General features: G+C 41.2%; 3 protein-coding genes and 1 long non-coding RNA gene across 4 annotated transcripts; 2 read left to right on the top strand and 2 right to left on the bottom strand.

Annotated features, from left to right (window-relative positions):
- The first annotated feature begins 1,492 nt into the window (after positions 1 to 1,492).
- On the top strand, positions 1,493 to 8,410 carry micu2 (mitochondrial calcium uptake 2). Its single transcript, XM_051401603.1, has 12 exons — positions 1,493 to 1,747; positions 2,034 to 2,163; positions 2,897 to 2,928; positions 3,023 to 3,098; positions 3,629 to 3,676; positions 3,978 to 4,060; positions 5,227 to 5,280; positions 5,387 to 5,484; positions 5,970 to 6,141; positions 6,218 to 6,326; positions 6,419 to 6,576; positions 7,254 to 8,410. Exons 1-12 carry the CDS (start codon positions 1,550 to 1,552, stop codon positions 7,350 to 7,352), a joined length of 1,257 nt encoding a protein of 418 aa, XP_051257563.1. The 5' UTR covers positions 1,493 to 1,549; the 3' UTR covers positions 7,353 to 8,410.
- On the bottom strand, positions 8,408 to 13,090 carry LOC127364205 (interferon regulatory factor 2-binding protein 1). The gene is made up of 2 exons (XM_051401579.1): positions 11,077 to 13,090; positions 8,408 to 9,303 (listed from the first exon to the last, which is right to left on the bottom strand). The coding sequence occupies exon 1, from the start codon at positions 12,872 to 12,874 to the stop codon at positions 11,102 to 11,104; it is 1,773 nt and encodes a 590-aa protein (XP_051257539.1). The 5' UTR covers positions 12,875 to 13,090; the 3' UTR covers positions 8,408 to 9,303; positions 11,077 to 11,101.
- A 6-nt stretch (positions 13,091 to 13,096) lies between these two features.
- On the top strand, positions 13,097 to 18,360 carry LOC127364257 (uncharacterized). Its single transcript, XR_007884995.1, has 2 exons — positions 13,097 to 13,243; positions 14,461 to 18,360. It is a non-coding gene; the product is annotated as an uncharacterized LOC127364257 (long non-coding RNA).
- hnrnpl (heterogeneous nuclear ribonucleoprotein L) lies at positions 14,769 to 26,236 on the bottom strand. The gene is made up of 14 exons (XM_051401569.1): positions 26,107 to 26,236; positions 25,501 to 25,619; positions 24,047 to 24,284; positions 23,414 to 23,499; positions 23,175 to 23,271; positions 22,781 to 22,853; positions 17,771 to 17,806; positions 17,395 to 17,463; positions 17,050 to 17,300; positions 16,375 to 16,496; positions 16,077 to 16,278; positions 15,929 to 15,986; positions 15,213 to 15,308; positions 14,769 to 15,080 (listed from the first exon to the last, which is right to left on the bottom strand). Exons 1-14 carry the CDS (start codon positions 26,188 to 26,190, stop codon positions 15,022 to 15,024), a joined length of 1,590 nt encoding a protein of 529 aa, XP_051257529.1. The 5' UTR covers positions 26,191 to 26,236; the 3' UTR covers positions 14,769 to 15,021.
- Between the last annotated feature and the right edge of the window lie 1,257 nt (positions 26,237 to 27,493).

Here is a 27,493-nt window from a genome sequence, read left to right as displayed (position 1 = left end):
TGCCACTGTGTTCTGGCATGTTCAGTAATACTGTATACAGCATTACCCAAAGGACATGGTCATGAAAATAATTAGAAAAAGAAAAGTAGTATTACATGCAAACTAGAGTTTAGTGAGTATGAGGATAATGTACTTTTTTACATGTGTTAATATATATACTTGTAAATATAGCAACTTTTACTACAAATAACTTTAATAGTTGTCTTACTCTTTGCTCTGTAGCTCAATTCTAAAGTTGTTCTGTGAATAGTTTTCTAATAAATATAGACACACGAGCCATCTTTAAACCCCGTCCATTCTGACTACGGATACAAATACAGATAATTCAGTTGGTTGAACAGATACAGATAATGATGTACTCGCTCATCTCTATAGCTCTCCTAAATCCTAAAGGAGATATGGTTGGTTTCCAACATTTTCACATCAGTGTTAATGAAATGTTGCATTACTTTGACCAGCCAATAGAACAGACGCCTAAAGACTGCAAATCTAGATTCTGTAATCTGGGTTAGAGGGATCCTATCTGAAAATTCTTTGAAAAACCAAGACAAAACCGACAATATTAGTTTTATCTGGGATAGCAAAAAGAGGGATTACAAAATCTGGATAATTCTGATCTAGATTAAAGGTTGTGAAATACTGGGCCCAGGTGAGACAGTAGGTCCTGGCTGACATTCAGTCTGTTGCAGAAGGAGCAGAGTTCAAAGAGATTAGCCGTCTGCTTGCCACCCTCAGCCAGTGGACAGTGAGAAGTGGCTGTGAGAAGTGAGACAGTAGGATGACACATGGAAAAAAGATGGTGGATGCTGCATGAGGAAGAGTAGTTTCAGTTCTGATGATCTGCCTGTCCAAGTCTTTTTGTGCCCACATGAATGACCGAGACAACTGAGACGGACTGGGATCTTGATTAATGATGTGGCAATCAGCAGTTCTTTCTTCACGGGGGTGATACCCAGATGTCTATTTTCCAGATGGCAGCACTGGATAAGAATGTGTGTCATCTTCGATGGCAGATCATGTAGGATCTGTAAGCAGGCCATGCATGACATCGCTGAGGTTAGTGGTTTGTTTCAGAGGCCTCTTTATTCCTGGAAATAAACAATTAACCCTATCGTCCATTTTCTATTTCTGGTCATATTTATATCTATAATACACACAAAAATACACATTAAATATGACTTTCTTCAATTAAAAATGCTTTCTAGTGAAGGAGACACCTTGTATCCAGCAACAAGTTTTAAAATGAAGAATTATCTGCATATTCATAGATTGTTTTTGTAAATGAGGGACGAAGAGTAGGATAATTGTAAAACTTTTCTGTGGGGAAACCATGATCAAGTATTTTCTGTCCTGAAGTTGTCTAATGGATTTGATTCGGTTAATCAGCTCCCATTCTCACTGACTCTTTTATGGACATGGACTGTATGGAGCTGAGGGCGTCACGTGACCTGTCCAACCGCTTGTATCTAGGGGCGTGGCTCTGCACACAGACACTACGCAGCTACGGAAGCTTTGGCGTTTACCCAGCTAACAAGCTAGCTTGCTGAAAATGGCCAGCTGGGGAAGGCTCGCCGCGGTGCTGAGGAATGTTTGGAGGAGCCCTCGGTCTCTGAAGGGTTTAGCCCTGCGCCGTGCTGTCGGCCCGGGGCTTGTTGGGTGTCTAGTGGGAACTGGTGTTGTCGGTTATTACCAGTACCGTGCAGACAACAGGACTCTGCCCTTCGCCGTTCATGCTGAGGAACAAAAAGTGAGTACACACCTAGCTAATAAAAGTTTGTGTTGTCGAAACTGAACACGAAACAGTCAGTCAGACAAACACTGGAGCCTTCATACGTATGTATGTTTAAATATTAAGTTATATGTTCCTTAATACAAGTGACACTTCTATTCATATTTACAGAAAGGGCGTAAATAATGCCAAGAGTTGGTATGAACAGCTAGCGCCCCCCAGCTGCCACTCAGTGACAGCACACTGTTCTGTGCTGTTAGTAACATGGTAGTTCATCGTGTTTCTGTCCCCGGTGCTGTTTCAGGAAGCCGCAGCTCCACAGCTGTCTGCCAGGAAGGTTCGTTTCATCCAGTTCGCCTCAGTGGTTTACGAACAGGAGCCCTACATGACCCCCAGAGACTTCCTCTACTCTGTCATGCTGGAGAACGTCGACCGTAAGCTGCACTGATGTTCGTTTAATGTCGACTGACAGCATACAGTCTTTTGAGCCAACTTACCATCTCCGGTACAGGTGGAAGACAAACTAAAGGAACAAAAGATTTTTAGGATGCAATAACCGTTAATTACCTGCTTCTCATGGCTGATACCGCTGGGATAATTTCACTTTTTTGTATTTTAAAAAGTTAACCTGTAGTTTTAAAGGCTGAGATGTGGTCACTCTAAAAATTCTTTCTAGTAAAGTCCATCAAAAAGACTATCAACTGATAATTTATTGGCTGTAATGTAATTATTGGAATAATTATATCAATTTCCCATTATCGGACTGTGATTTATCTGTCCCGATAATTATTGTGCATTTGAATTCCATCACCACAACATTTGTACTTAAAGGTCCAGTGTGTAACATTCAGGAGGAGTTATTGTCAGAAATGGAATATAAGATATATACGTGTGTTTTCATTAGTGTATAATCACTAACAATGAACCACCGACAGTTGATTGTTCTTTATATGCTGATCGTGGTGCATAGCTCATGCATGAACCCTCTGTAGTTCCAAAAAACACTTTAAATTGAATTCAGCTATGCTGCATATCATTATCATACAGTAAATTGCAGAGGATGAAACCCAGCAGACATCAGATGTGTAAAATAAAGATGCATGAAAAATTTCACATGCCGTTTGATGTTGTCTTAATAACAAATAACTTTTGTTTCTGCTCACGTAGGAAAGCTGCAGAAGAAAGTTTTAACAACACAGGTATAGTTACATCACTACAGAGTGTAGTACTGACGTTTTTAACTGCACATTTGTTATCATGTCATCAGTTTGGCTGTTCTGTTTCCTTTTGTAGGAAGTTAACAAAATGTTGGCGTCTGCCTCTAAAGCTTGGGCTGGTAATGACCTGTTCAGAACACTAGGAGACAATGGTGAGTCTTCAGTTAACGCGCAGCACCTTCAGATCTAATATCCTGTGTCCAGATCTACTCAGACTGTACCAAGACTGACAAATCTTGACATCAGAACGGGGTTCAGTGACTCTGGGAAGCTTTCCCGTTCACATTTAATTGTATCTGAGTTACACTAACAGGAAAAACTCATTCAGATTGATTTAAAAGTCAGTTATTGGGTATCAGTATATATTTCTCTCTCTCTCTCTCTCTCTCTCTCTCTCTCTCTCTCTCTCTCTCTCTCTCTCACCCCAACTGGTCGAGACAGACGACCACCCACCTAGAGCCGAAGGGTCTGTCCTAGGTTTCTGCCTTTTAACAGGCAGTTTTTCCTTGCCCTTGTCGCCAAGTGCTTGCTCATGGTGGTACTGTTGGGTCTCTGTAAATAATGTTTTAAAGAGTTCGGTCTAGACCTGCTCTTTTTGAAAAGTGTCTTGAGATAACCTCTGTTATGAATTGGCGCTATACAAATAAAATTGAATTGAATTGAATTTCTTTGTGCCTTGCAGGTTTGATATCCTATACAGAGTATCTGTTCCTGCTGACTATCCTGACCAGTAAGTAGATTCTCAAACCTTGCATCAGCTGCTGGGCCTTACCAGGTCTTCCCCCACTCTCAGTAAAAGTGTGATGAATGGATTTGCCTGTGATGTTGTGATTTAAGCGGTTGCATTTCCTTCAGTATAATGCAGCTGGTTCTGTCTGAGCTTTGCACACCTGCACATTTCAGTGGAGCTGCACAATTAATCAGCAGCCGTTGACCTGATTTGTGTTTTATCTCTCCACGCTGTTTTCCAGGCTGTGTTGAGAACTGCCCTACTAACCAAGAGCATTGATTCATGTGCATTGCTATTGCAGAGCCCCGTACAGGATTTCATATAGCTTTCAAAATGCTTGATGTTGACGGCAATGAGCATGTGGACAAAAAGGAATTTCTCAAGGTAAGACCTCTGATGTGTCGGCATATTTTCTATAATGTTGTAGTAATATTTAGAGCCCGACCGATATGGGATTTTTGAGACTGACACCAGTTTTAGAGGGAAACGATGTCCCAGATTACAGATATGGCCGACAAAGTGAATTTTGAGCTGTAATGAAAATATACCTTTTCTATGTGGATTGTGCACAGATTTTGCACCAATATGACGATGCAAAGGTACTAAGAAGGCTGCTTTCTTAAACAAATAACTGTCTAAAGCAGTAGTTTTCAGCCTTTTTCCTCTTTCTGTCGTTGTATAAACTGAGAGCAATATCTTACCACAAGTATTTTTTTTCTGCGTGATGTATACAGGGGAAAACCAGTTTTCATATGAGCGCATATCAGATAACGTATACACTGATGCCGATATGCGTGCAATAGGCCAATATCTGGCAGTATTGTCGGCAGGCCAACATATCGGTTGGGCTCTTTAATATTGAACATAAGATTGTTTTATATGTAATCTAAAGGGAGGACACATTGTATGAGAGGGTTGTCATTCTGTTTGTTTAAATGTCTGTGTGCATATAAATGTCACAATATTGCCATCTTTAATGCTGCGTCAAGCGCTGATGCTACCACAGTGGTAAGTATGGACCATGGCACCATGTGAAGGTGAGGGAGAGCTGCACTGTTAGCTACTCTAGTCTGTTTTCCATCTGTCATGTGTTTGCATCTGTGCAGCCTGAGTCAGCGCCTTAGTGTATTCATTTACTTAAAGTCACTTGACATTTTTGTGTCCGTTCCAACCAGGACAGGAGAAAGACCTCTGTGTGCGTAGTCTACATCAGGCCTGGGCTAGTAGTAGATTGCATGTTGGCACGTATGCACCTTGTGTCATATTTTCATGTTGTGACTTGGTGCACAAGCCTCAAGTGTTTAATAAATAAAGAGTAAAAGTGCATGGATTCTCATCTGCTCCAGTGTCTGTGTGTGACTCAGATGAAGGTTTGACTCTATCTCTGGTCTGATCAGTAAAGTAGTCCTCTTTTTGTTCATTTTCTGTGATAGTTCAGAGAAGAGGGATGTATATTCACATTTTGATATTTAAAATAATCCAGTGCAGAAAGTCATTTTTAAAATGTATCTGGTGAAATATTAATCCTTTTTAATTTTTTGCTTTGGAAGCTGAAGAAAATCCTTGGAAAAAGTAAAATGAGAGTTCCTAAGGACAGCACAGAGGTGGGTACTCACATTCACTTAAAAGGACAGCTTAGCATGATTTAATAAGTGTAATGTTTTAATAGACAATAGATGATATTGTTGCACATCTCCTGGATGTTTACAGAATCCAGTGGAAGCAGGGGAAGGTGTGAACACGACGCTGCAGGCCTACTTCTTTGGGAAGAAAGGAGAAAACAAGTTGCAGTATCAGGATTTCCGCAGGTAAGGAAATGCTCTCTGTGGTCACACACTCACTTATCACATTACTGTGGTCACATAGGGTCTGTATCAGTTGACATTAAGGATGTAACCGGGAAAACACATGGTTTTAGGTCAGCTCTGCAGTCAGTTGTTGCATTTTACTTTCCAAAATTCTTACTGTACACTATATAGAGTATTATTACAGCCACTTTGTTGGACAGATGTCAGATAAAATATATTAAAATGTTGTAGAGAAAAGTTGATGTTGACTTTTTGTGTTAAACTTTTGGTTGTGAATATTTACAGCACCAGAAAATGTTCCGTCGCCTGTAAAATGAACAAAAGATGAACAGTCCTGTCAGCTGTCCTCATGAATACTAATGAATGAAGTTTTGTAGTACAATACAATATTTTTTTGTCTTTTTTCTTTTATAAAAGTTTGATATAAAGTTGCGTTGTTGGTTCTTGGAGCATCAGATTCCCTGTAAAGCCTTTCTGTTGTTCAGGTTCATGGAGGACCTGCAGGCTGAGGTCCAGGAGATGGAGTTCCTGCAGTTCTCCAAAGGTATGGGCACCATGCGAAGGGAGGACTTTGCTGAGTGGCTGCTACACTACACCAACGAAGAAGACAATGAAATTTACTGGGAAAACATGAGGAAGAGGATCCCTGCTGGCCAGGTAAAGACACACAAACAAAAAGTGAAACCGTCCTTCAGTGTAGCATAAAAGTGAAGTGAGACATTTTGTCTTGCAGAGTATCACATTTGATGAGTTCAAAGCCTTCTGTCTCTTCACCAACAATCTGGAGGACTTTGCCTTTTCAATGAAGCTAGTGACTGGAGCCAACCGTCCAGTTGGAATGGGTAACTCCTCTCTGTTGGGTTGAATCAGCTCTATTTTCTCTAAACACTATATGTACAGTAGATGACTACATTTTCCCCTCCTCTCATTGCAGCCCAGTTCAAGCGAGCTGTGAGGATCGCCACGGGCCACAATCTGTCTGAGAGCGTGTTGGACACAGTTTTTAAACTCTTCGATATGGACGGAGACAACTGCCTGAGCCATAAGGAGTTCATGGGAGTGATGAAGGACAGAGTCCTGCGAGGGCTTAAGGTGAGTCTATCCATCTTTACCTTTTTATATTGTGTTTTCATTTCTGCCCAAAATCTCAAAGCAATAGTTCTACCAGCACCTCTGCTTATATCTCGTTTCTTTAACGTGGAACTATTCCTCTAACAAGTCATCTGATTAGTCACCAATCGAATGCTGATGAAAGAAAACACTGTAGGTCACAGTTTCTGGTGTTTGAGCATTATTCAGTACATGCTCTCACCGCCCTAATGGACCTTTTTCACAGCAGCCATTTTGACATGGACATAAATACAGGTGTTATCAGTGATACTAATTCAGGTTCTGTTCCATTCAGGTCAAACAGGGTCAGGGTGCTGCTATACATTGAACTGAACCTTAATTAGTGTCGATGTTAACACCTGTGTTTATCCTACTATTTCATATCAAAATGGCTGCTGTGAAAAAGGTGGGTCTTGGACCTTTGAAGGTATGGGTCCATTTGTTTCCCTTTGGTAGTACAGACTGAGATTGAGTTTTCATTCATACATAACCAGCAGTCAACATTTATGCTCCTTTTGATTTTAGCATGGCTCACTGTCTGCAAAGATATAAATCCTGCTATCTTCATATACGTAGCTACAGACTGCTCTCAGGGTGCATTTTGAATGTCACAGTAAATTGCAGTGCTGTTAGCTGTGATGGAATGGTTGTCCCTTCAGGTGCAGCACCAGAACGGTTTCTCTGGCTACTGGAAATGTGTGAAGAGAGAGACCCTGAAGGCAGCACAGGAGGCCCTGGGGGACAGCGGGCCTATCTGAGCCACCGTGATGTTCCAGGACCCGTCACACCACCACTTACCTTGATATCTTTTAATTGAATAAGTGGAGTGACTATCACCCCAGTTTAGACCTGGTATTAAAATGTGATCCGTATCCGGACACGTTATCCAGATAATAACGATCCGATGTTTCCTTTGCATTTCCACCTTATGTTTCTAATGCGTTATCCTCATTGAGATCTGTTTATCTACGAGAAATTCTTAATTATTTGCTTCCCCTTGTAATCTGTTGTAATCTGTTGTTAACAGCAGATCAGATGCACAGATAATTCCAAGTTATGTTTTACTGTTCATTTTCCTTTTGTTTCATGCAGTTTTGTTGAATAATGCATCTTTTGGGGCTCCTGGCACAGAATAGATGTGTAATCCATAATCAGAGCTGTCCCTCTATGAATTTGAACAACCTACATTTTATGTTAAAACAAATATCTGTATCTGTTACGTTGTGTACAGAATATGTTTAGACCTACCTAAGGTAATGTGTGAAAATAATGAGCCAGACCACATCCTGATGTGATCGGGCAGATCTGATCATGACGCATTTACCCCTTGCATTAATGTGCGTTTGTAATTGATCTGAATGATGTCTGGATACAGCTCGCATTTTAAGACCAAGTGTAAGGTTAGAAATGGAACCACATCTAATGAGACAAAGGATTTACGCCACTGTTGTGTACATATGTTTACAGATCAACAATGTATTGTCTGATATTAGCTAATTAGTAGGGTTGTGGTGTAAACATCTATTTTTGTATGTTTTGGTGCAGTGTTCTTAATCAAGTCATGTATTTTATATTCTGAATGGCTGATCACATAAATTAATTTTGCACTCCACAAGCAGCGTTTACAAAACTAATTGTGGTTCAAGGGATAGATGCTAATTCTGTGCATATTGATGCATTTCCAAGGGCTTATACAATATCTAGTGTGGGTTTTGTGTTTTTGTCAATATATTTAAAATAAAAGATTTTATAAAAATGCCAGTTTCAACAATGTGCTATACATTTGAGGTTGATAGAATAAACCAGCTATAACTAATGACTATTTTGTCATTTATTGTAGAATTGACCTGTTATGATCACATGAATATGTGGGTTAACCATTGAAGATTGTGGTGCTAATTATCTTACCATACATATAATTCAAAAAGTAAATAGACAAAACAAGCTTACTTCTGTGATAGATGAACAAATTAGTGACTGATGCCAAGGTTATCAGTGAATACAGCATACACAGCTACAATACAATAAAATTACATTGAGCATGAAGCCATCTTTGGTCTTCTTATCACTATAAACAAATACATATAAATTTGTATTGTATCAAAAATAGAAATTACATAGCCATATTGAAAGTAAATTCACATTTTTGACATACAATATAAGGAGATTACCTAAGAGACATATTGTGGGATTACATTTTTTCAAGCCTTGGCTTTAAGGACCAAATGGTTTTGCCACGTTTGGAACATTCATTTGTTTTTCGAAGAATTGCATGATTCTGTCAAACCATCTATCAACATCGCCGTGATCCACCTGTGTAGGACAGTATTCAACGTATAAAACAAAAACAAATGAAGGACAAAATGGATTGTCATTCTTAAAACAAGTGTGTGCTTTCTATCCTGGGCTCTGAAAATTAGGCCTGATGAGAGGCCCCTGGACAAAGAAGGGGGGGAGGGGGTTTTGGTCAGGACTCAACATTCAGATGTGACGTAGCAGCCCAGCCTTCACAGGTGAGCCCAGCCCTGACACGTGGACATGTCCCTCTTCTCAAAAGTGAGTCTTGTTGTGTCTTTAGTAACGGTGTTTGTGTAGCTGTCCTCCTGGGGTTCAGAGTTATTCTCTTCTCAGAGGCACACATGATGAACTGCAGCCAAAGTTGACCTCTGCTTGAGATAATAGGGAAGTGCTTTCAAAGTGTTTGATCCACTGTGGAAAGAGAAGAAAATGTGTGTGAGAACATATACACAAACGTAAGAGTAACTTTCTTTTCTAACGGCACAGTGACATTCTTTAGGACTGCTGCTAGCTACAGTAGCTAGGGGGCATCCACTCACAATAGGCAGTGTTCATTAATTCCAGACAATAATTCATTGGTTAGCCATCCATTCATTTTGTGACACTTATGTGGGTACAGGTTACGTTACTTACTAAATTATATTACCATAAATAATTATTGCAGTTGAGTACACAAACATGTAAGTTTGTGAATTTGTGTATTTTAACTGTAGGCCTTATCCTAACTACTGGTTGTGTCGTCTTTTGACTGAAGAGGGTATTCATTTGCATCGTATAGTGTATTAGGAATAGGGCCGCATGATATGGTCAAACAATTACTATTTTGATGGATACTGTGATCATGATATATAACAATTAGTGGGAATGATTATTTTTGTAGTTATTTTCAGTGAAAAAAAAAAAACTGTTAGAAGCTTGATGTGACATTTGTTGGGGTCTGTACCAAGCAACAAGTGGGATTTTTCTTTTACTTTTGAGGCCAGGGAATCTCTGCAGCACTACAGTGCTTCATTATAATGCTCTCACACATTTTACCTTTATCAAAGCATTGCAGCCTTTGTGATCTGGCCATACTGCAATTTCGATAACATTGTGATTAATTGTACAGCCCTAATTAAGAGGGTCCTAAAAAGAACACACGGTCTAATATTAAAGTAGTGTCTATACGTACAGTGGTAAGTTGATGACACTAAGTTATTTTATCCTGTGTCATTTCAGTTATTTTTTGAATTTTAAAAACAGATGGTGATGCCAGACTTCTCATCTCTACATCTGATCTCTAAATCAGCTTCAAACTGTAAAAGTCCCTCCAAACCATGACAGAGTGCACCTTAGTTTGTGTCGGCTGAATGAATCCTGTCAATTATACAAAGTGGAATGTGCTTTAGGCAGATTTACACATTGCAGAGGAGAATGAGTGTGGCATCACTGCAGTGTCTCTCTCTACACACACACACACACACACACACACACACACACACACACACACACACACACACAGTGTAAACATAACGCAAGGGAAGAATTTCTCACATGAGTTACAGTGTGAGCGAGTTGATGAGCTAAAGTTGGCAGAGATAATGTTTGTGTTTAAACAATTACTTACACCGCTAATTCTACAGCCATTGTGAGTGCCACCAAGAGACATTTATTCTACAGGAGCCTGCATAGGTCACAGTGTGTTGTGTATAATACTAATCATTGTGATAATGATGCTATTTATATGTATCATCTTTCTGTCTCTTTTTACACAATCTCAGTGATTATATACAGCACATAGCTACTCTTCTGATAGCAGCTAGAATCGGCCCACACTCCTGCCAATGATGTACTTCACCTTTGTACATTCTTTCTTATAGTCTGGAAGGTAAGAGAACTTAAATTATGAATACTGATTAAACCATGATTAAAAGATGACCTGAAAACTAAAGACTTGCTTTACAAATCAGCTACACTCACTTCCACTGTGTAATTTGCAGCAGCTGAATAATGAGAACGTATGAAACCTTTTCACTGCTGATAAAACTGATTCTCATTAACAACTCTAATTTACTGAATCCTCTCTCACTGGGGACTAATAATTTGCTTAGTTCAGACGGTTTTATTTATCAGAAGGTTTATGTAACAGCTGATTACGAAATGGTGATATCAGAAGCATCCCTCTCAGGACAGCAGCTGTCTTACCATTCACCACAACAGCATGGAGATGTCAAGGGTCGTTCTCCTTCTTTACTGTCACATCTCCGTCTCCGGCCAGGATGGTTGAGATTTCTCCCTGCATGAAGGCCCAAGGCACAGTGGATCCAGCCAGGGGACAGCGCTCTCCACTGGGGCAGTACACCTCCCCGCCTTGACCTTGGCTCCGGATGAACCCTCTGGTACAGGGGAAGCAGAACTTGTGGTGCGGTACGGAGGGACACTGGACAAAATGTGTGTCCTCCAAGCGCTCTCGGCAGAGGGTGCAGCAGAGCAGGGTGCCCTGGGCGCTGCTTGAGCTCTCCCCGGCGCTGGCGTTGCTGCTCGGCCCCACTGCGCTCAAACCCTGCCCCAAGGATGCCTGGGAGACTGAGGTGGAGGCGGTGGAGGGGCTGCTGCTGGTGGGGCGCCCGGCTGAAGAGTGGGCTGCGGACATGCCGGGGCTATCTCTGGCCATCTGGCTGGAGCTCAGGCTGTCTGCAACTCCCATGAGCGCTGAGATGGGTGAGGGCTGGCTGTGTAAACGGGGTGGGCCCTCTTGAGGGGCGGCCATGCCAGGAAGAGGTTCCATGCCGGAGTAAGCGCCTCGGGGCCACGGCTCTCTTGACGGGTGATCCGGCCTCCCTTCGCTCTCTCCATTCTCAGAGCCTGGAGAAGCTTTGCGACGGCGGGTCGTGCTCTTCGCTGGTACAGGGCGTCCAGCGGCTGCCATAGGCAACCCTGCATCTGGCTGTGGCAAAACCTCTGGGATCGGGGGTTCTTTAAACATACGCACACCATCATTCAGCAGCTCAGACAGCCCGCGCCAATCTCCTGTGCCTTGCCGCTTCTCATATTCCACATAGCGCAGGCCAGAGTTCACCGCTTTACCTGCATCTTTGGCCGAGTCCCGGAACATCTGCCTGACCAGGTCTGGGACTCCTGAGAAGATCATTCCAGAGCCGGCAGGATACTCCACAAACACCTTCAGCTCAAACTCTGGAGTTGTGCTGGCATCAAAGGCCAGAACACGACCCATCAGGGTATGGTCTTTCCTGAAGCGCACATTAAAGGGGACACAGCTGCTGAGAGATACAAGAACATCCCGGACTGCTTTGGGACGGTTTGGCCAGCCTTCAACCCTGCTGCGAGCCACCTCATTCAGTTCGGCCATCACTTCATTGTTCCTCCACACTGCTGCATCTATACCCACCAGAGCAGAGGTGCTAGCTCCCACACACACAGCCTGTCTTCTGCCAGCCTCACTCATTATGGGGCCAGCTGAGACTGCAATAGGAGTGCCCCCAGCCCTGGAGCCTGATAACGGGGCCAAAAGCCCGTGAGGAGCTGCTACTAACCCCTGAGCTATCAATGCATGAGATATGGCGCCATGAAGATTAGGAACTGCCCCAACTATAGCCCGACGGGTGTTTGGGCTCTGTCTGCTACCCTCTGACAAGGCCACATCTTCAGCTCTGTGCAGGCCATTGGGGAGGCGAGAAGACACCCCATACTCACCCCTCCCCCTATCTATACGCTCTCCATGCTGCCGCCCTGCTTCAATGGGCCCGGCCGAGCTGGGTTTTCCCTGCTGTGGACCGGGAGACCTGCCGTCTAAAACTCCGTGCGTGCTCTTCAGTTGCCTTGCAGTTTCAATGAGGAGCTCTATTCTGTCTGCCCCGTCGTAGTTGACACATCCCCGGCACACAGCCTCGCTGAACTCCCACAGCATGGCCCAGGGCATCTTGGGCAGATCGCAGAGGTAGCACCATTGCCGTCTAGAGGAAGACTGCGAGGCGGAGGACATGTTGTTTACAGGCCCTCGACCAAACTTTCTTCGGAGGCCTACGCGTTATGGTCTACGTTTTCAACTATTCTTTAGTTCTCACACACCACTCGCAACATGGCGGCCATTTTAAGACGGAAACTAACCGAAAACTGCGCTCAGAAGGCGGCTGTTGACGACAGCGTTTAAAAGTTAGCGACGTCTTCTTTCTCGATTTGTTCGTGTCGGTCTGTGTGGAAGGAAGTAAAATGTCATAAGACACCGGAAACACCTACGCGACTGAGGCTCAGTGCGTGCTGGGAGTTGTAGTTTTTTTTTTTTTTTTTTCCGCCACTATGTTTTTCTTTTTCTTTTGCGAATACTTATAGTACTGTACGAACAGTCAGGGAGGTAAGTTAACGTTACACGGAACAGGTAAACGAGGCACGTATTATGTATGTATATAAATATATAATTAATATAATGTGTTTTAAAGACAAAAGTGAATATAACCAAAGAAATATTGACGTTATTTGACAACAAAAAGAAAAAAAGGGAACTCTTCTAAAGCCTCCAGCAGCAGTCTTTGTACTGTAACAGATGAGAAACCGAGCAAATCTCATCTGCCGATGAAGGCCACCAGATGCGGATTAAAGCTCCAGGAAAACATCTAGTACCTTGAGTTCAGATTTTCCTTGATCAAATTTCTATTCAAAAACGTTTTTATGCATGTATGCAACAACGTGTGCTGTAAAAAACTTGCTGTATATTCTCTTCTTGGTTTAGCAGTAAGAACTATTTGGAGAAATGAAACCTTACAAGTAGTGGTGGACCGATTTAGGTTCTTCAACGCCAATGCTGAGAGCAGGGCGACTGATGGCCGATATGTGTCTGCAGGCATTTTTTAAAATTATATTTTCTTAAAATGCTAATTCACCCAATTAATAGATCTATCTGGAGTTACAAGAACACCATGATATATGCATGCAGCCAACAATTAATCAAGGAAACAGAGACAACACCAAATAAAGTGTGGTCAGTAGGTACAAATAAATGTACTTAATCTCCTGCCATGTATTTTGTATGTGCTGCTAAGACCTCACCTGCTTAATACCACATAATTACATTACAATCAATATGTAAGTAAAAATGCCAATTAATTAAATTGTATAACAGCTTTAATTAATCTAAACTGTGATACTGAAAACAATGCAGTGTAGATCTGAGTACATGTATTTACTTGGAGGTTCTCGTGGATCCTCCGGCCATGGTCCTGCTTGACTGCCATTGCTAATATCACTGATATTATTGTTATTATTACTATAGTCACTGCTCATTGTCCACCATCCTTGTCATCATCATCTTCTTCTTCATGTTCATCATCATCAGTCACTACTATTAGTATAGTTGTTGCTACTGTTGTTGCTGTGCACCTTTGTCTCTGTCCTTCTGTCGTTACCTCTGCTCTCTCTCTGTCTGTCTGTCTGTCTTTCACCCCAACTGGTCAGGGCAGACGACCACCCACCCAAAGCCGAAGGGTCTGTCTGAGGTTTCTGCCTCTTAAAAGGAAGTTTTTCCTTGCCGCCATCGCCTCAAATACTGATAGTGACCAAACACTCTTCTTACAGATAACCATCTCCTTCATGCCTGCCACAGTGATCATCTACATAGTGATACTCTTCTTCAGTCCAGGTACCAACATATTAAGGTTATCTATTCATTGTTACCGAAGGCACCCTAACATTCAGTACAAGCTCAGACATGTCAATGTGACTTTTTCATCCAGAAAACCAATATTTTTATTTCCACATGAATGGCTAATGTTTCCCTGCCAAGGGTGAAAACATACAATACAAACCATCTGTGAAGATGTGAACCCTGGTTACATCAACATTCACGTTAGTATTAGTGTTAACTTGATTTAGAAAACAAAAACTGAGGTCCACATTGAAATTTTATTTCATGATAGTGGGGGGTTATTCAAATCTAGTGTTGTGAACATACAAAATTAACAACTTATTGGAAAACATGGTTAAAGTAAAATAAATCATACAAAATCATAGTTTAAGTAACATGTTCTAAACCACATCAATCCTAGTTTTTGTCAATACTGATTGTTTTAACAACAGAACTACAATATTCTCTATTCAAAGACACTAAATGTTACAAATAGTTTGAAGGGAGAGTATTTAGTTGGCATGGTGTGTGGTTGAGAAACACAGTTTCAGTGTGTAAGGGTAAGGCCCACCTGGAAGAAGGAAGAAAACACATTTTAAAAGGACAATATGAAGGCTTTAAAATGTACAGTAAATCAAATCAACTACATGGCCAACTTTTAAGAACCATGTCTGTATGTGAATGTAATAAGAGGGGAACTTACTAGGATTTTTCATCTGGTAATGGTTCATCAAAGCTAGGGCTTCCATGGCATCATTGATGGATTCCCACTCCAGAAGGCCAGATGAACTTCGCTCACCTTTCGTGGCACACAAGATGACTGATTAGATCACCAAACTGAATAATACTGAACCGTGTTAATGCCGTGAACTAAAATATCAATATTCAAATGTAATGTATGTCATGCAATTTTAACTAAGTGAATTCAAATTAATTGAGAATTTTAACCTTTTCTATAACATTGACTTATAGACACTTCAGTAAACAATATTTATGCTGCTGAAACTAATTAAACATTTTTCTCTTGGATCCCATTTTAAATGATCTAGTTAGCAAATTATACCTTTCAGAAAGTAATCTGACGTTTGCTCTGATTACCTGTCACATGGATAGTTTCACAGTATGTCAATGCGTTGTTGGCAACTGACTGAGTATTGCAGATAAAATAGAAACTGTAAGGTGTACATACAGACTGTGCCTTCTGTGTACACTCAAACAATGTTCCCAGCCCCTGTACTGTAAGTGTATAGAAATGGTTTAATTTTTGTATTCTTACACACACATCTACTTATCCACTCATTACTTTTTAAAAGTCTAGAAACCAGAATCATCATTAATATTGTTCATCAGAAAATCAAAGCACTCTTCAACAAAACTGGTTTATATTACTGGTCTGGCTGTCAAACAGAGATTACTCACTCTTTCCAGTGAAAAGTTTGACACTTGTGGGGCTCTTAATTCCCAGTTCATCGCAGACCTGGAAGGAAAGACCAGTTACAGTGAGAATCTGAGGCTGTGGTCTGTGGAACATGTACACTTCAGAGAGGACCCTGGTAGCTTTTCTGACCTGGTTGAAGATCTCTACAGAGATGTCGGGCTGTGCGTTAAAGAAGTGCAAGACGTTGCTGGGGTGTTGGATTCTGTTCTTGGCCGCCTGCTCTGGGGAGGTGAAGCGGTTGTTGCGGGATCCATGGAAATCTTTGAAGCTGCTGGTGTTGTCCTCTAACTGGTAGCACTGCCCTGGCACAATAGCCTGCTGCTTGGACACACTGCAGAGGAAACAGGGCCAGAGGTCTTACAGATCTAGCTCTGCACTTTTAATAGTCTATGCTAAGGTTTCGGAATTGTTGGACAGCTGCTCTTACCAAACGTTGAGTTTCTGTCCGAAAAGGAAGTTGTTGTTGAGGTGAGTGATGGCCCTGTCCACAGAGTAACAGTCTCCCATCTCCACCATTGCTGCTCCTGGCTTACTCTTCATGAACTTAATCTGAAGGGAAAAAAACATCCAGCTGACTCACACAAACAAGAGCATGATGCCAGAACTAATAATTATTTTCATTATCAGTTAATCTGTCAGTTTCTTGATTACCTTTATTTCAGTCGAAGAAATGATAACAAATAGTGAAAAAATGGTCTTCCATTTGCCTGTTTCGTCTGACTAGCAGTTTAAAACCATGCGGCAACCTCTGGGTTTAAAAATTAATTTGTGCAAAAACTGCAGTTCCTCGAATGGCCACTTGAGGCAGACTCCAAAAGTGAGTCAATCTCCGTAAGGCCCCAAATTAAAAACAATGTTTACAGGCTGGTACGACAACGATTTTGGTCTCTATAGCTAATTTCCCCTCATGATAACTGTACGGGCTGGGAAAAACTCCCGTTTAAATTATCTGTGTCTGCTTGAGTTCATTTGGCTCGCCTCAGCTCCAAGTCATGTCCAATAGATTTTGAGTTGATAGTGAACTGTTTACACTAACTTTTTACTCATCACATTAATGAGCGGTTTAATGTGGTGTGTAATGACTGATGCTCACTTCACTCACCCTCTCTACATTGCCATAGAGGCAGAAGATGTTGAAGACCTTGTCAGCATTGATCTTGGAGGGTTCAAGACCATATACCATAAGAACTGGCGAGTCAGCATGAGGGCCGTATTCAGGGGGTGGTGGTCCATATCCAGGGCCATAGCGCTGGCTACCACGACCGCGCCCGCCCATACCTGGCCCCATGCGGTGGGGAGGAGGGGGACCGTAGTTGTCGTCACTGTAGCCATGATAACCTCCTTGAGGGCCACCTTAGAGAGAAAAATCACAGATACAGTACAGATACAGGATGGAATATGACCCATTCTTCTTAAGATCAGACCAGTTTCTTTATTGGATATTTACCATAATCAGGTGGATGGTCTCCCAGGAGAGCAGGCTGCCTCTGGCGTTTGTTGGGATTGGCATTAGGATCTAAAATGGTAAAATAAAAGTTGCATATCAAACAGCTTCCTGGCTAAAAGGTATCAAACAGGTACCTTACATGGGCTACAATGTGCTAAGGGACGAGGCTGTGATTAACATGCAACAGAAGGGCCTGACATCTAAGGTGTAAAACAAAAAAGTCTGCAGGCTCTATTTTTCTAATCTAATATGTGACATAATGGAGATTTTTGAACAATGATTTTGAAATACAGCTTTCAAACATTTTTTTAAAGACCTCCTAAATCAGCCATCCTAGTACAAACACACACACACACACAGACACACACACACACACCTTGTGAATTGTTCCAATTGCCTTCACCATCAGCATCTGTGCAGGTACACATATACACATGTCAAATCCAAAATGTATAAATTTGGCAACACTGTATAAACATTTCTTAACATCCTAGGCAATTATATGGAATAGAAACATTCAAGTAGAAAATCAGAGAGAAAACATGCATCAGTGCTATGAGCAGCACCTGCAGTCTAAGCATGTTTTATTGAAAACTAGGAGAACTATACAGTTATCACAAACCACCATAAGACACAGGTATAACATTAGAAGTGAATAGACATCAGGACTGACGGATTGACTAGATTACATTGTGGAAGAGAAAAAAATTAAACCCAAATTGTTGACTGGGTTCAATTCATCAACAGAAAATACGTACTGACATACTCCATAGTAGCCCTTTTTTTTGTTTTGTTTTTTTTAAAGCTCTCTAGAAGCATAAGTCAACAAAACCCAGGGGTTAATTTTTGCATCAACAGCCACCCGGTTTATAGAGGCCACTTCCTAACGTTTTAATTATGAAAAGCATTTCATGTTCTCATTTCAAATTGAGTTATTTTCAATAAATATTTCATTCTGGTTATGAACTCTGTGTACATGCTTTTTTGTAGACAAACATCAGCAGTATATATCGATATCAACATAAAGCTTTTCAATCAGACCTGAGGATTTTCTTCCTCATGAGACTTGTTGGTAAATTGGTGTTTGTGAAAAGTCAGAACTGTCCATCTATGGTAACTTTTAAAGAGTATCAGTAAGTATGAGCCAAATGAAAAAAATATTTGTTACTTAAAATGCATTTTCTGAACATCTCAGCTGAAACTACTTTAAGATGCAGCCCTGTCATGATGGAAATAACCACAACAATAAATAATGTAGTGTCAAGGACAGATCCACACTACCATACTGCTGCACTCCAGCAGGTTAAGGGCTGCAGTGACCTGTCAGCAAACAGGCTTTCTTACTATCGCCCAAACTTATTTCACATCTGTTGGTGAAACTGAAATCATATTTTGGTTACAGTCAGCTTAGGACATTAAATCTATTTCACATCTGTTACATAAAATAGATTTACTATCCCAAATACACCCTTAACTGTATCCTAACCATTTATCTGCATAATGTTTATTAATGCACACACACACTGCTGGTACAGTGATGTGAACATTGGGAAAACAGATGGGAAGTTAATCATCCTAAATCAGTGGCTGCTCATCATGTGCTTGAAATTGCCGATTGTTAATTGAATGTGCCACCAAGACACAGACTAACAGGCAACACAAGGGGACATCACTGGGAGTAGTCACAAAATTAGGACTTTAATTAGAAGCCCCTCTTCCATAACCCATTCTGCATATAACAAATTCTGATTAAAATAGAAATAAAACCATTAATCTATTGGAATTCCATTATACTCACACTTGGGCAAACAAAACCTCCTGCGATTATGTCATTATAATGTGTCACCACAAGGTGTGACAGCACCCTTAGAACAGTACTAAAACCAAATAGAAAAAACCTGCAATAAAACCAAAATCCACACCTGTAAAATAAAACCCTACCTTTGTAAGTGACAATTTGGAAGATCCATATTAACTGCTACTATTGCTAAAAGACGGTAAGATCTAAATCCCCTTGACAGGACTAAACTTTACCTAGGTATCAAAGTTAATAATTTTTAACTACTGAGTGGCGCATGAGGTAGTGTAATAAATCCGACGGCCATAAATGTAGCAAATTCTTAGACTATTTAACAATAATTTATGAACAGAAAGTTGCCGAGAGAATTCAGAGCCAGTTTGTCGATTACATTGCTGAAGTGGTGTTACTATGGGTCTGTATCATTTTGTAGTATTAACATGAAGGCTCAACAATTTAAGACAACAGCATTCATGGTGTTTTGGTTTCACAATAACTTTATAATTTTAACCATCAAGTCAGATTATTCATTCATTTCTGTCAAGTACTTACAGCACCACACATGGAGCATGGGACACAGTGGGCAGGTAGGGGGCAGTCTTCAGCAAGGATGCTACCCGCCAACCTCTTGACTCCAGCCTCAACTCATTCTCCCTCTTCAGTCTTTTCTTCCTTCTTTCCTTCCTTGCATCCCCACCACCAGGAAGAAAAGTACATCCACACATCCATGCTTGGTTTTGACTTGCTGTCAGTTTGTTTTCAAAGTTGCTATTAGAGGCTCATTTCCAGCTTACCGTGCTCTGACCACAAAGCAGGACATTTGCACCGTTTGAGAATGGGCTGTCTGTCCACAGACACACTGAGCCAAACCTGCATCACACGGGAGGTGTTAAAGGCGTCACTATGGGCCAGTGCAAAAAAAGGGAAAATGAAACAACGCAGAAACAACACAAGAACAGCAAAGAGAGAAGGAGGGAAATGGGGAGGAAGGTACAGGGAAAAAAACAGAACACCAGAGTCCATAAATGTAGAAAGCTTTAGGAAAGGATTTTTAATCTGTTTGCGTCTGTGCTTGTATGCTTGATAGGTGTTTGATGCTTGTGTCTTCATAGGCCCCCCCGTGGATATTTCTTCTTGTGTAAAAATGGACGCTCAAATGATGCTTGCTTATTTGGTTTAATAGCTGTCGGCCACTTGCAAAATGAAAAGGCATCTAGTGCTTGACAATAAGTCATCTGGAATATCTGCGTGACGATGTGCTGTCATGGCGGTTCAGCTGTGTGTTGCCGTGGATATTCAGCTCGTTGTGTTGTCATGTTGTGTTCGGCACAGGAAGGTAGAGACGAGCAGTATTTGCATCTGAGAAAGAGAATGGCCTCTTTTTTTGTTTACTGCCCCAGTGTGTGGTATCATCTGTTCCCTGGTAGGGCTGAGTGTGTCTGAAAACTCCTCTGTTGCTTCCTGTGGCTGTGTTATGGCAGGCACATCCCAAGGGCTAGGAGGCGTGGCCGCCAGCGACCACACACCTGACTCCCGCCCTCATCATCAATGTGTTGTGTCAAAAAGTGGTGACTCCTCAGGGCTCTGCAGATGAGATGTGCTGTACTGGTAAAGAGGTGGTGGTAGATGCTTATCAATCTATCAACATCAGTCTGTGGTAGATATGCGAGGTGTCTGTTCGCGTGGCCTTGGAGTATTTCTGCCCCTCAAACTGAAATGGTGGCTACTGTCCACCACCACAAGTAAAATGGACTCCCATGTCAGGTGTTGGAGATAGAGGTGATGATGGACTTGGAATAAGGAAGTACTGAGTTGAGGTTGTGTTCCGGTATTTTTTTTTTTGCCCCACTGTGTCCGATGTATGCCACAGAGCAGATTTACATTAGCTGTGGCTGTGGGTGCTGTTATACTGTAGCTGTAGAAGCCGCTGTGTCTGCTTAGAGGTTGAGGTAAGCCTGTATGAGTTTGCACAGTGAGGACACAAGGAGTACCTCTGTTTGGTAAGGCAGCACAAACTTTACAATATAAAGAAAGATGTCAAACACCTGTATGAAACTTGAAATGTGCATGTTGTGCTTGGTTGTGTACAAGAAAAACAACTAGATAACTTTAGTGTTTGGCAATAAAAAAAGAATATAAGAAAATTCCTCCAAACAGCACACTAAAGTCTGTCATCAGGTTAAAAATCCCAGCAAAATTCTACAGCTAACCACACAAAATCTAGAGCAAATATGTAATATTATGAACTGCAGTATTGACTTCTCCATCAGGCTCCTAACGCATTCTAATTCCAGCTGCCCTGAAATCTGATTACTTCACAGTTTGCCTACTTGCATCTAGCAGTGTCCTGTATTTAAACCTGTATTTTGATCACTGAAGTGGTGGAGAAGACTTTTTAACATATTGTTTTGGCATTACATCAACAAAATGCATATCACAAATTATGTAATCCCTACATTTAAAACCCTATGTCCACATTATCTGCTTAAAATATCTTTATCTTTGCCAAACTTCATCAGAGAGTCTCAAATTTAAAAATTAGTTGACACTACAAATACTGATTTAATAGCTTAACAACGTAGACGACACTATCAAGTGTGTTTTTTAATATATATTTTATATTAAAGGTCCCATGAAATGCAGAATGTTCTTGTGTCCTGGACCTGTTGTTCCACCACCAGTGGTTACATGCAAAACATTTCACAAAATTAACCCAATCATGACACTAAAATCCCACCAGTTTGCTTACTGCCATTTTTTAAATAACTCATCATGTACTTGGGCATATGCAAAACCATCCATCCAGTCAAAATGCAATCACAGACTGTAATGCCATCCAAAATCGGCAGCTACTGCCTCTGCTGATTGTGATGCTAACACCTAACAATGTTGTGTTTACTCCTCAACAACACGGTGTCACTGACAGTGCTCATTCTGCTGTTTATGCTCCACCTTCCCTCAAGCATTAAATCCAACCCTGACTCAGAAATACTTGTGCAGTAGATCAAAGGCTCGGAAAAGTTTAAGACCTCCAGAGACATTTCATGGGACCTTTAACCGGAGGCGTGCCTAGTGGTTACAACAAGTCACCTCAGCTGGCTAGTGCGTTGTCTAATTTAAGCTATGACAAAATCTCCACTATGTTTGAAAGAATGCAGCTAACAGGTGTGATAGTGTCTGTTGTGTTTACTGGATTAGAGTAGGCAGCGTTGTGAGGTTGTGCAGCTGTGACATGCTCTATAGGGAATGTGAACCTATGTGAAGAATGGTGCGCCTGCATATGCTGCTGTGATGGGTGTGTTGGGCTTTTCACATGCATGAGCCTGTAATTGAGGTTGGCTGCCCTTGAGGTTGCTCCTCATGCCCTTACTTTGAGGCTGCTGTGTGGTGAGAAAATGCATGAGGACTGTGAAGGCATCACAGGAATACTGCCTCTGAACACTGAGTTGAGCAGCATTCAAACCACCATTCATCTGTGATCAAAGGCAATACCCCCGGAGGCAGAGAACCCTGAACATCCCATACAGTGGCATGAGAGGAAAAGAGGAAGAAAAAAGGGGGAAGGAAGGATTGGGGGCTGCATGTTACCTTGGCCACTGAGGTTGGGGTTTGTGTAATCCCACGTGTCCTGGTCGTTTTTGAAGACATTAAGGCGTGCTGGCTGTGAATAGGATTACATTACAAAAATCAAAAATGGTTTCTTTTCACGAACGTCTGATGTTAAAGGACCAGTGTGTAGGATTTAGTGGAATCTAGCAGTGAAGTTGCAAATTGCAATCAACTGAATACCTCTTGTCCCTCTGTAGATAAAAACAGCTCATTCTAGGGTAACAAAAACATGTAGTTTATTATACACTAATGAAAATACACCGACATGACGATATGAATATATTCCGTTTCTGCCAAAAGATCCTCCTAAATGTTACACACTGGACCATTAACTCAACAAGCACAAAGCTTGATGAGCCTCTGCAATACTTACCTTGGCATATTCGATCTTTAGCGTGCAGCACCCAGAATAGATGTCTGCCCCGTTCAGAGAGGCTTTGGCCCTCTGGGCACTTTGGACCGAGTCAAATGTGGCAGCTATGAGTCAAGGTGAGATCTGATTATATGTTATGTATTTCTGAGGGCCTAAGTAGGATTAAACATATTGTACAATAATAATGTGTTCAGAAAAGGAACATGGAAAATAAAAAAGACAATTAATGAAAAGGATATTCCACCATGGCCTGAACACCATTCTTCCTGAAGATGACGATCCTCTGTACAGGACCACAGTTGTTACAAATGGTGTAGAGCACATCCTGCAGAGGCACACAGATAAGTTCATATAGTACTCCTAATATAGTGAGCACACTTTATGCGATAGCACACATATCAAACATGACCAAATACAAAAACATGCTGCTGATTGTTGCCCAAACTTTATCTATGTCTATAAAAGAAATTCAGTGACATCAAATCAGAAAAGAAATTCACAGTAGTTGTGAAAAGTATATATTATGAAGGAAAAACTAATGAAAAGTTGCACACTATTTGCATTGTGCTGTGCAGAAAAACAGTCTTCAATAATGTTTAGAATCACTAGTCCTAACGAATAAAATGCAGTGGGGAAAGAATGGATACTGTTACTGGATTCACTTTTTCAGGACCTTTAATCCCTTTATTCTTCATGAAGCCAGTTTCAATAATTTCTCTTATCTGACAATGAAAAACTGCTTAATATAAAGTGATTTAATGAATGATTCTGTTTGAACTTGTAATCACAGAGTAATGAATCCAGTTCAACACGCAGACATTATAATGAGACACCCTCACTGCACTCAAAGGTCCATTTTATAATCTTGTTACCGTGGTGATAGGATAGATGGGGTTTATGATGGTGAGCAGCAGCACGTTGTTGACACTCCGGGTGTCATCTGAGTCTCCTGGCCGGGAGATCTTTTGGCTGGTGGAGTAATTGATGAAGGCAGGGTGGCCCGCAATGTACACCTGGTTCTCTGCTGCATATGTAACAGCATTGCAGGAGCCATTCATGTCCTCATACTCCACCAGGGCCTGGCGCTTCTTGGGCATCATAACCACATAACTGTAAATGAATATTTTAAGAAGAAAATTACAGGACCCATAAACTGGATTATACCATGTTTCATTCATAAAAGCACGAGTCACTTAAATGTTTAAAATAATTTGCTGGCAAAATAAACCAGCATTAATGCAGGGTTTCTGCAGGTTAAATTTAAGACCTTTTTAAGACCATGATGAATGCAATTTATGATCTGTTATATTGCCATACAGGCAAAAAAAAAAACAGTACAAAGGATATTAAGGGAAATCAGTATTGGTTCTACGTTGGTTTGGTTTTGTGGTTGTAACACCTCATTAATAAAAAAAAAAATCCCCAAAACACATTTAAATGCAATGAAACTTAATTAAATTAATGCTAATTTCATTAATAAAATATATTTTTAAGACCTGTCAAAACTATATCTGCATCATTTTAAGCCTGAAAATTCTGATTATTGGATTTTAGACATTCTAAAGACCCCGTGGACAACCGGCCATGGATATCTTTCACGTCAACAATAAATCAATGGATTCCCAGCCACATGAATAAAGTAAACAAGAATTAACATTCAAATCTGCACTTCTACGCAGCTTTTGTTCAGGTTTTCTGGCACACAAACGGTTTCACTGAACTCACCAGCGTCCCAATGTACAACAATATGCAGCTTACAAGCTCAGATAGCTGTGTGTATGCTATCTGGTCTGCCTGGAACAACACAGATAAGAAGCCAACTGGTGCCTGGTGGAAAAATCAACCATCTAACAGGCTCAAGACCAATATAGTGTGCAGAGGAATTTGAAAACTAACCCAGAAGTAACAAGCAAGTGAATATTGGACTCCAGCAGTGTTCTCTATGCTGGATGTCTTATGTTGGCAACTGTTTTCTAACATAACAGCTTGATAAGATAACAGTGGGTCAGGACTGTGTTGCCTGTGAGTGCCTTTGAAGAGATTACTAGGACAGTTCACACACCAGGACCCATGAAACCTGCAGCATGAGAATCACACCACTGAAGAATAGAGCAGGGTGCAAACTTTACTCTTTTTATCCTGCAGCCAAACACGTACTGAATGTTCCAATGTTACTCAATAGATAAAGATTGTTATTTGGCTGGTGAGTGAAGCAAATCTTCCAGTCACTTATATCTTACCATCAACTGTCAGGAGCTGATTTTGTGCCCTGAATACAGCGAATAATACTGTGCGCGCGTTGAACATACAGGTGCTCTGCTATTACCTGATGGCTCCAAACTCCTGCAGGGCCTCCACCAGGTCAGCCTCCATGATACCGTCCACCAAGCCCCTGATGTGCACCACCGGGGAGGGTAGTGGTTTATGAGGGTCATCGTAGCTCTCCTGAAAAGGAAACACACAATGTGATGCTTGTGGGGTCATAAAATACTTCCACCCGTGGTGTGAGGGGATGTAGCAGCAGACAGGTGGAGAGGAGTAAACAGCAGCTCCAGTCAGTGAGTCTTAGAAAATATCCGTTATTGCGTCCGTAACGACAACCAGCGTTCACATTAACCACTGGTCCGACAAAACCACACATCATTTGTGCTCATTTGCACAGCTTGCAATGAACTAAACCATGTTTTCTACCAGTAAAGAAAAGTGCTGGTATGTGTCGTTTAGTAGCTAACGTTATTTAATATTAATTGAACAAACTCCATGCCCGCTGTAACGTGTTCGAACAGCTAGCTAAACCTGACCAAACTCACGTTAACATGAAATGGTTTGCGTCGGTTAGCTACTTAGCGTCTCCTCTTCAAGAAAAGCAAAAACCTAGCGCGTTTTCAGCATTATACGACACCAGCTATCAGGACAAGGAGGAAACCCTCACTGTTGTCATTCCTCCGTCCTCAGTTTTCTGTCTTTTCGTTGCTCTGCCACCTTCTCCGTAGTATCGGCCCGCAGCAGCAGCCATGTTGTCCTGTCCCCTGTGCCGGGCTACTGCTGCCTTCAGGATGTGTGGGAAAAACGGAACATTGTTTGCACAGTTCAAATCAATGCCTGTTTTTCTATTGTCCCTGGATTTAAGATGTAAAGACTTAATTGAACATTTCAAAAGGTTCCTGTAATCACATTGTATCCTGTTGATGGGACAAAGATTCAAATAATTAGACTTTTTCAACATGTAAAGTTGGTAACCGAACATTGTGATGGGAGCCTGACTTTTTCTTTTATGAACTTGAAATTGCGACTTGACAACCAATGTGGCTTATTTAGACCAGGTTTCTTCAACGTTATATTTCCCATGATGGGTAGTTAATGCATCAGCAGAGCATCACACCGTACACACGTTACTATTGGTCAATTTATCCTGTCAATCATTAATAATATCGTGCCCCCAGGAGAGGAGGTGGGTTAAACCAAGTTATTTACAGCCACTGGTTCAAGCACAGAGGAACACTGCTTACCTGTCACACACCTGTTTGTTAAACCTAAGCAGCATTACTTTCACTTGACTCTTCAGAGCTCCATGATAAAATGTACCTAACCTGGAAGGATGTTTCCCAATATGCTGAAATTGTCTTTTGTCCCCCTAATTCATTACATTATAATTCAGGAATGTCCAGCTCCGAAAAACAAAAAAAGTCATTTTATACATGCAAAAGTATGTTTGTCACTGTGTTTGCACCATTGATGCTTATTCACTCTTGTCTGTGCGCTTTTTCTAACATCCCTGCCAAACACTGGTCCTTTAAAATCCACCCACTGTTCCACCTCTAGTGTAACTGACCTGTGTATTACACAAAAACATTAAAATCTGGTAGCAGACAATATGAATGGGACTGGTGTCTGACAGCTCTGCTCAGTGTGATGACTCTTTTAGCCACTGACACAGGGAAAGTTTTAGCTTAGTTTTAGTAGCACATCACTGGATACAGTCATCATCCCATTCTGCAAACATAGGATTGGCATCTCAGCTAAATGGCAGGTGTTATTATATTGTTCTTCCTTCACAAAAATGACTATCTCAGAGGTCTGTTTTAAGTCCATGTTTTTCAGTCTTGCCTTTTCCGTGCACCATTCTAAAAGGACCTTATTTTTTATCCTGTGAGAATCCTGATGCTTCTATCCATGTTTTTTGGATGTACAATCCTAAAATATATCTCCTATTTAACACGAAACATGTCATTTAAGATGTATGTATGTATTTAAGTCAGTGTGCCCCAAACCAGAACAAATGTCAAATTCCCTCACAAACATCTTGATATTACTTTAAA

Source organism: Dicentrarchus labrax, unplaced genomic scaffold (genome assembly GCF_905237075.1).
Source record: "Dicentrarchus labrax unplaced genomic scaffold, dlabrax2021, whole genome shotgun sequence".
Lineage (NCBI taxonomy): Eukaryota > Metazoa > Chordata > Actinopteri > Moronidae > Dicentrarchus > Dicentrarchus labrax.
This window is presented reverse-complemented; position numbering and strand designations above follow the sequence as displayed.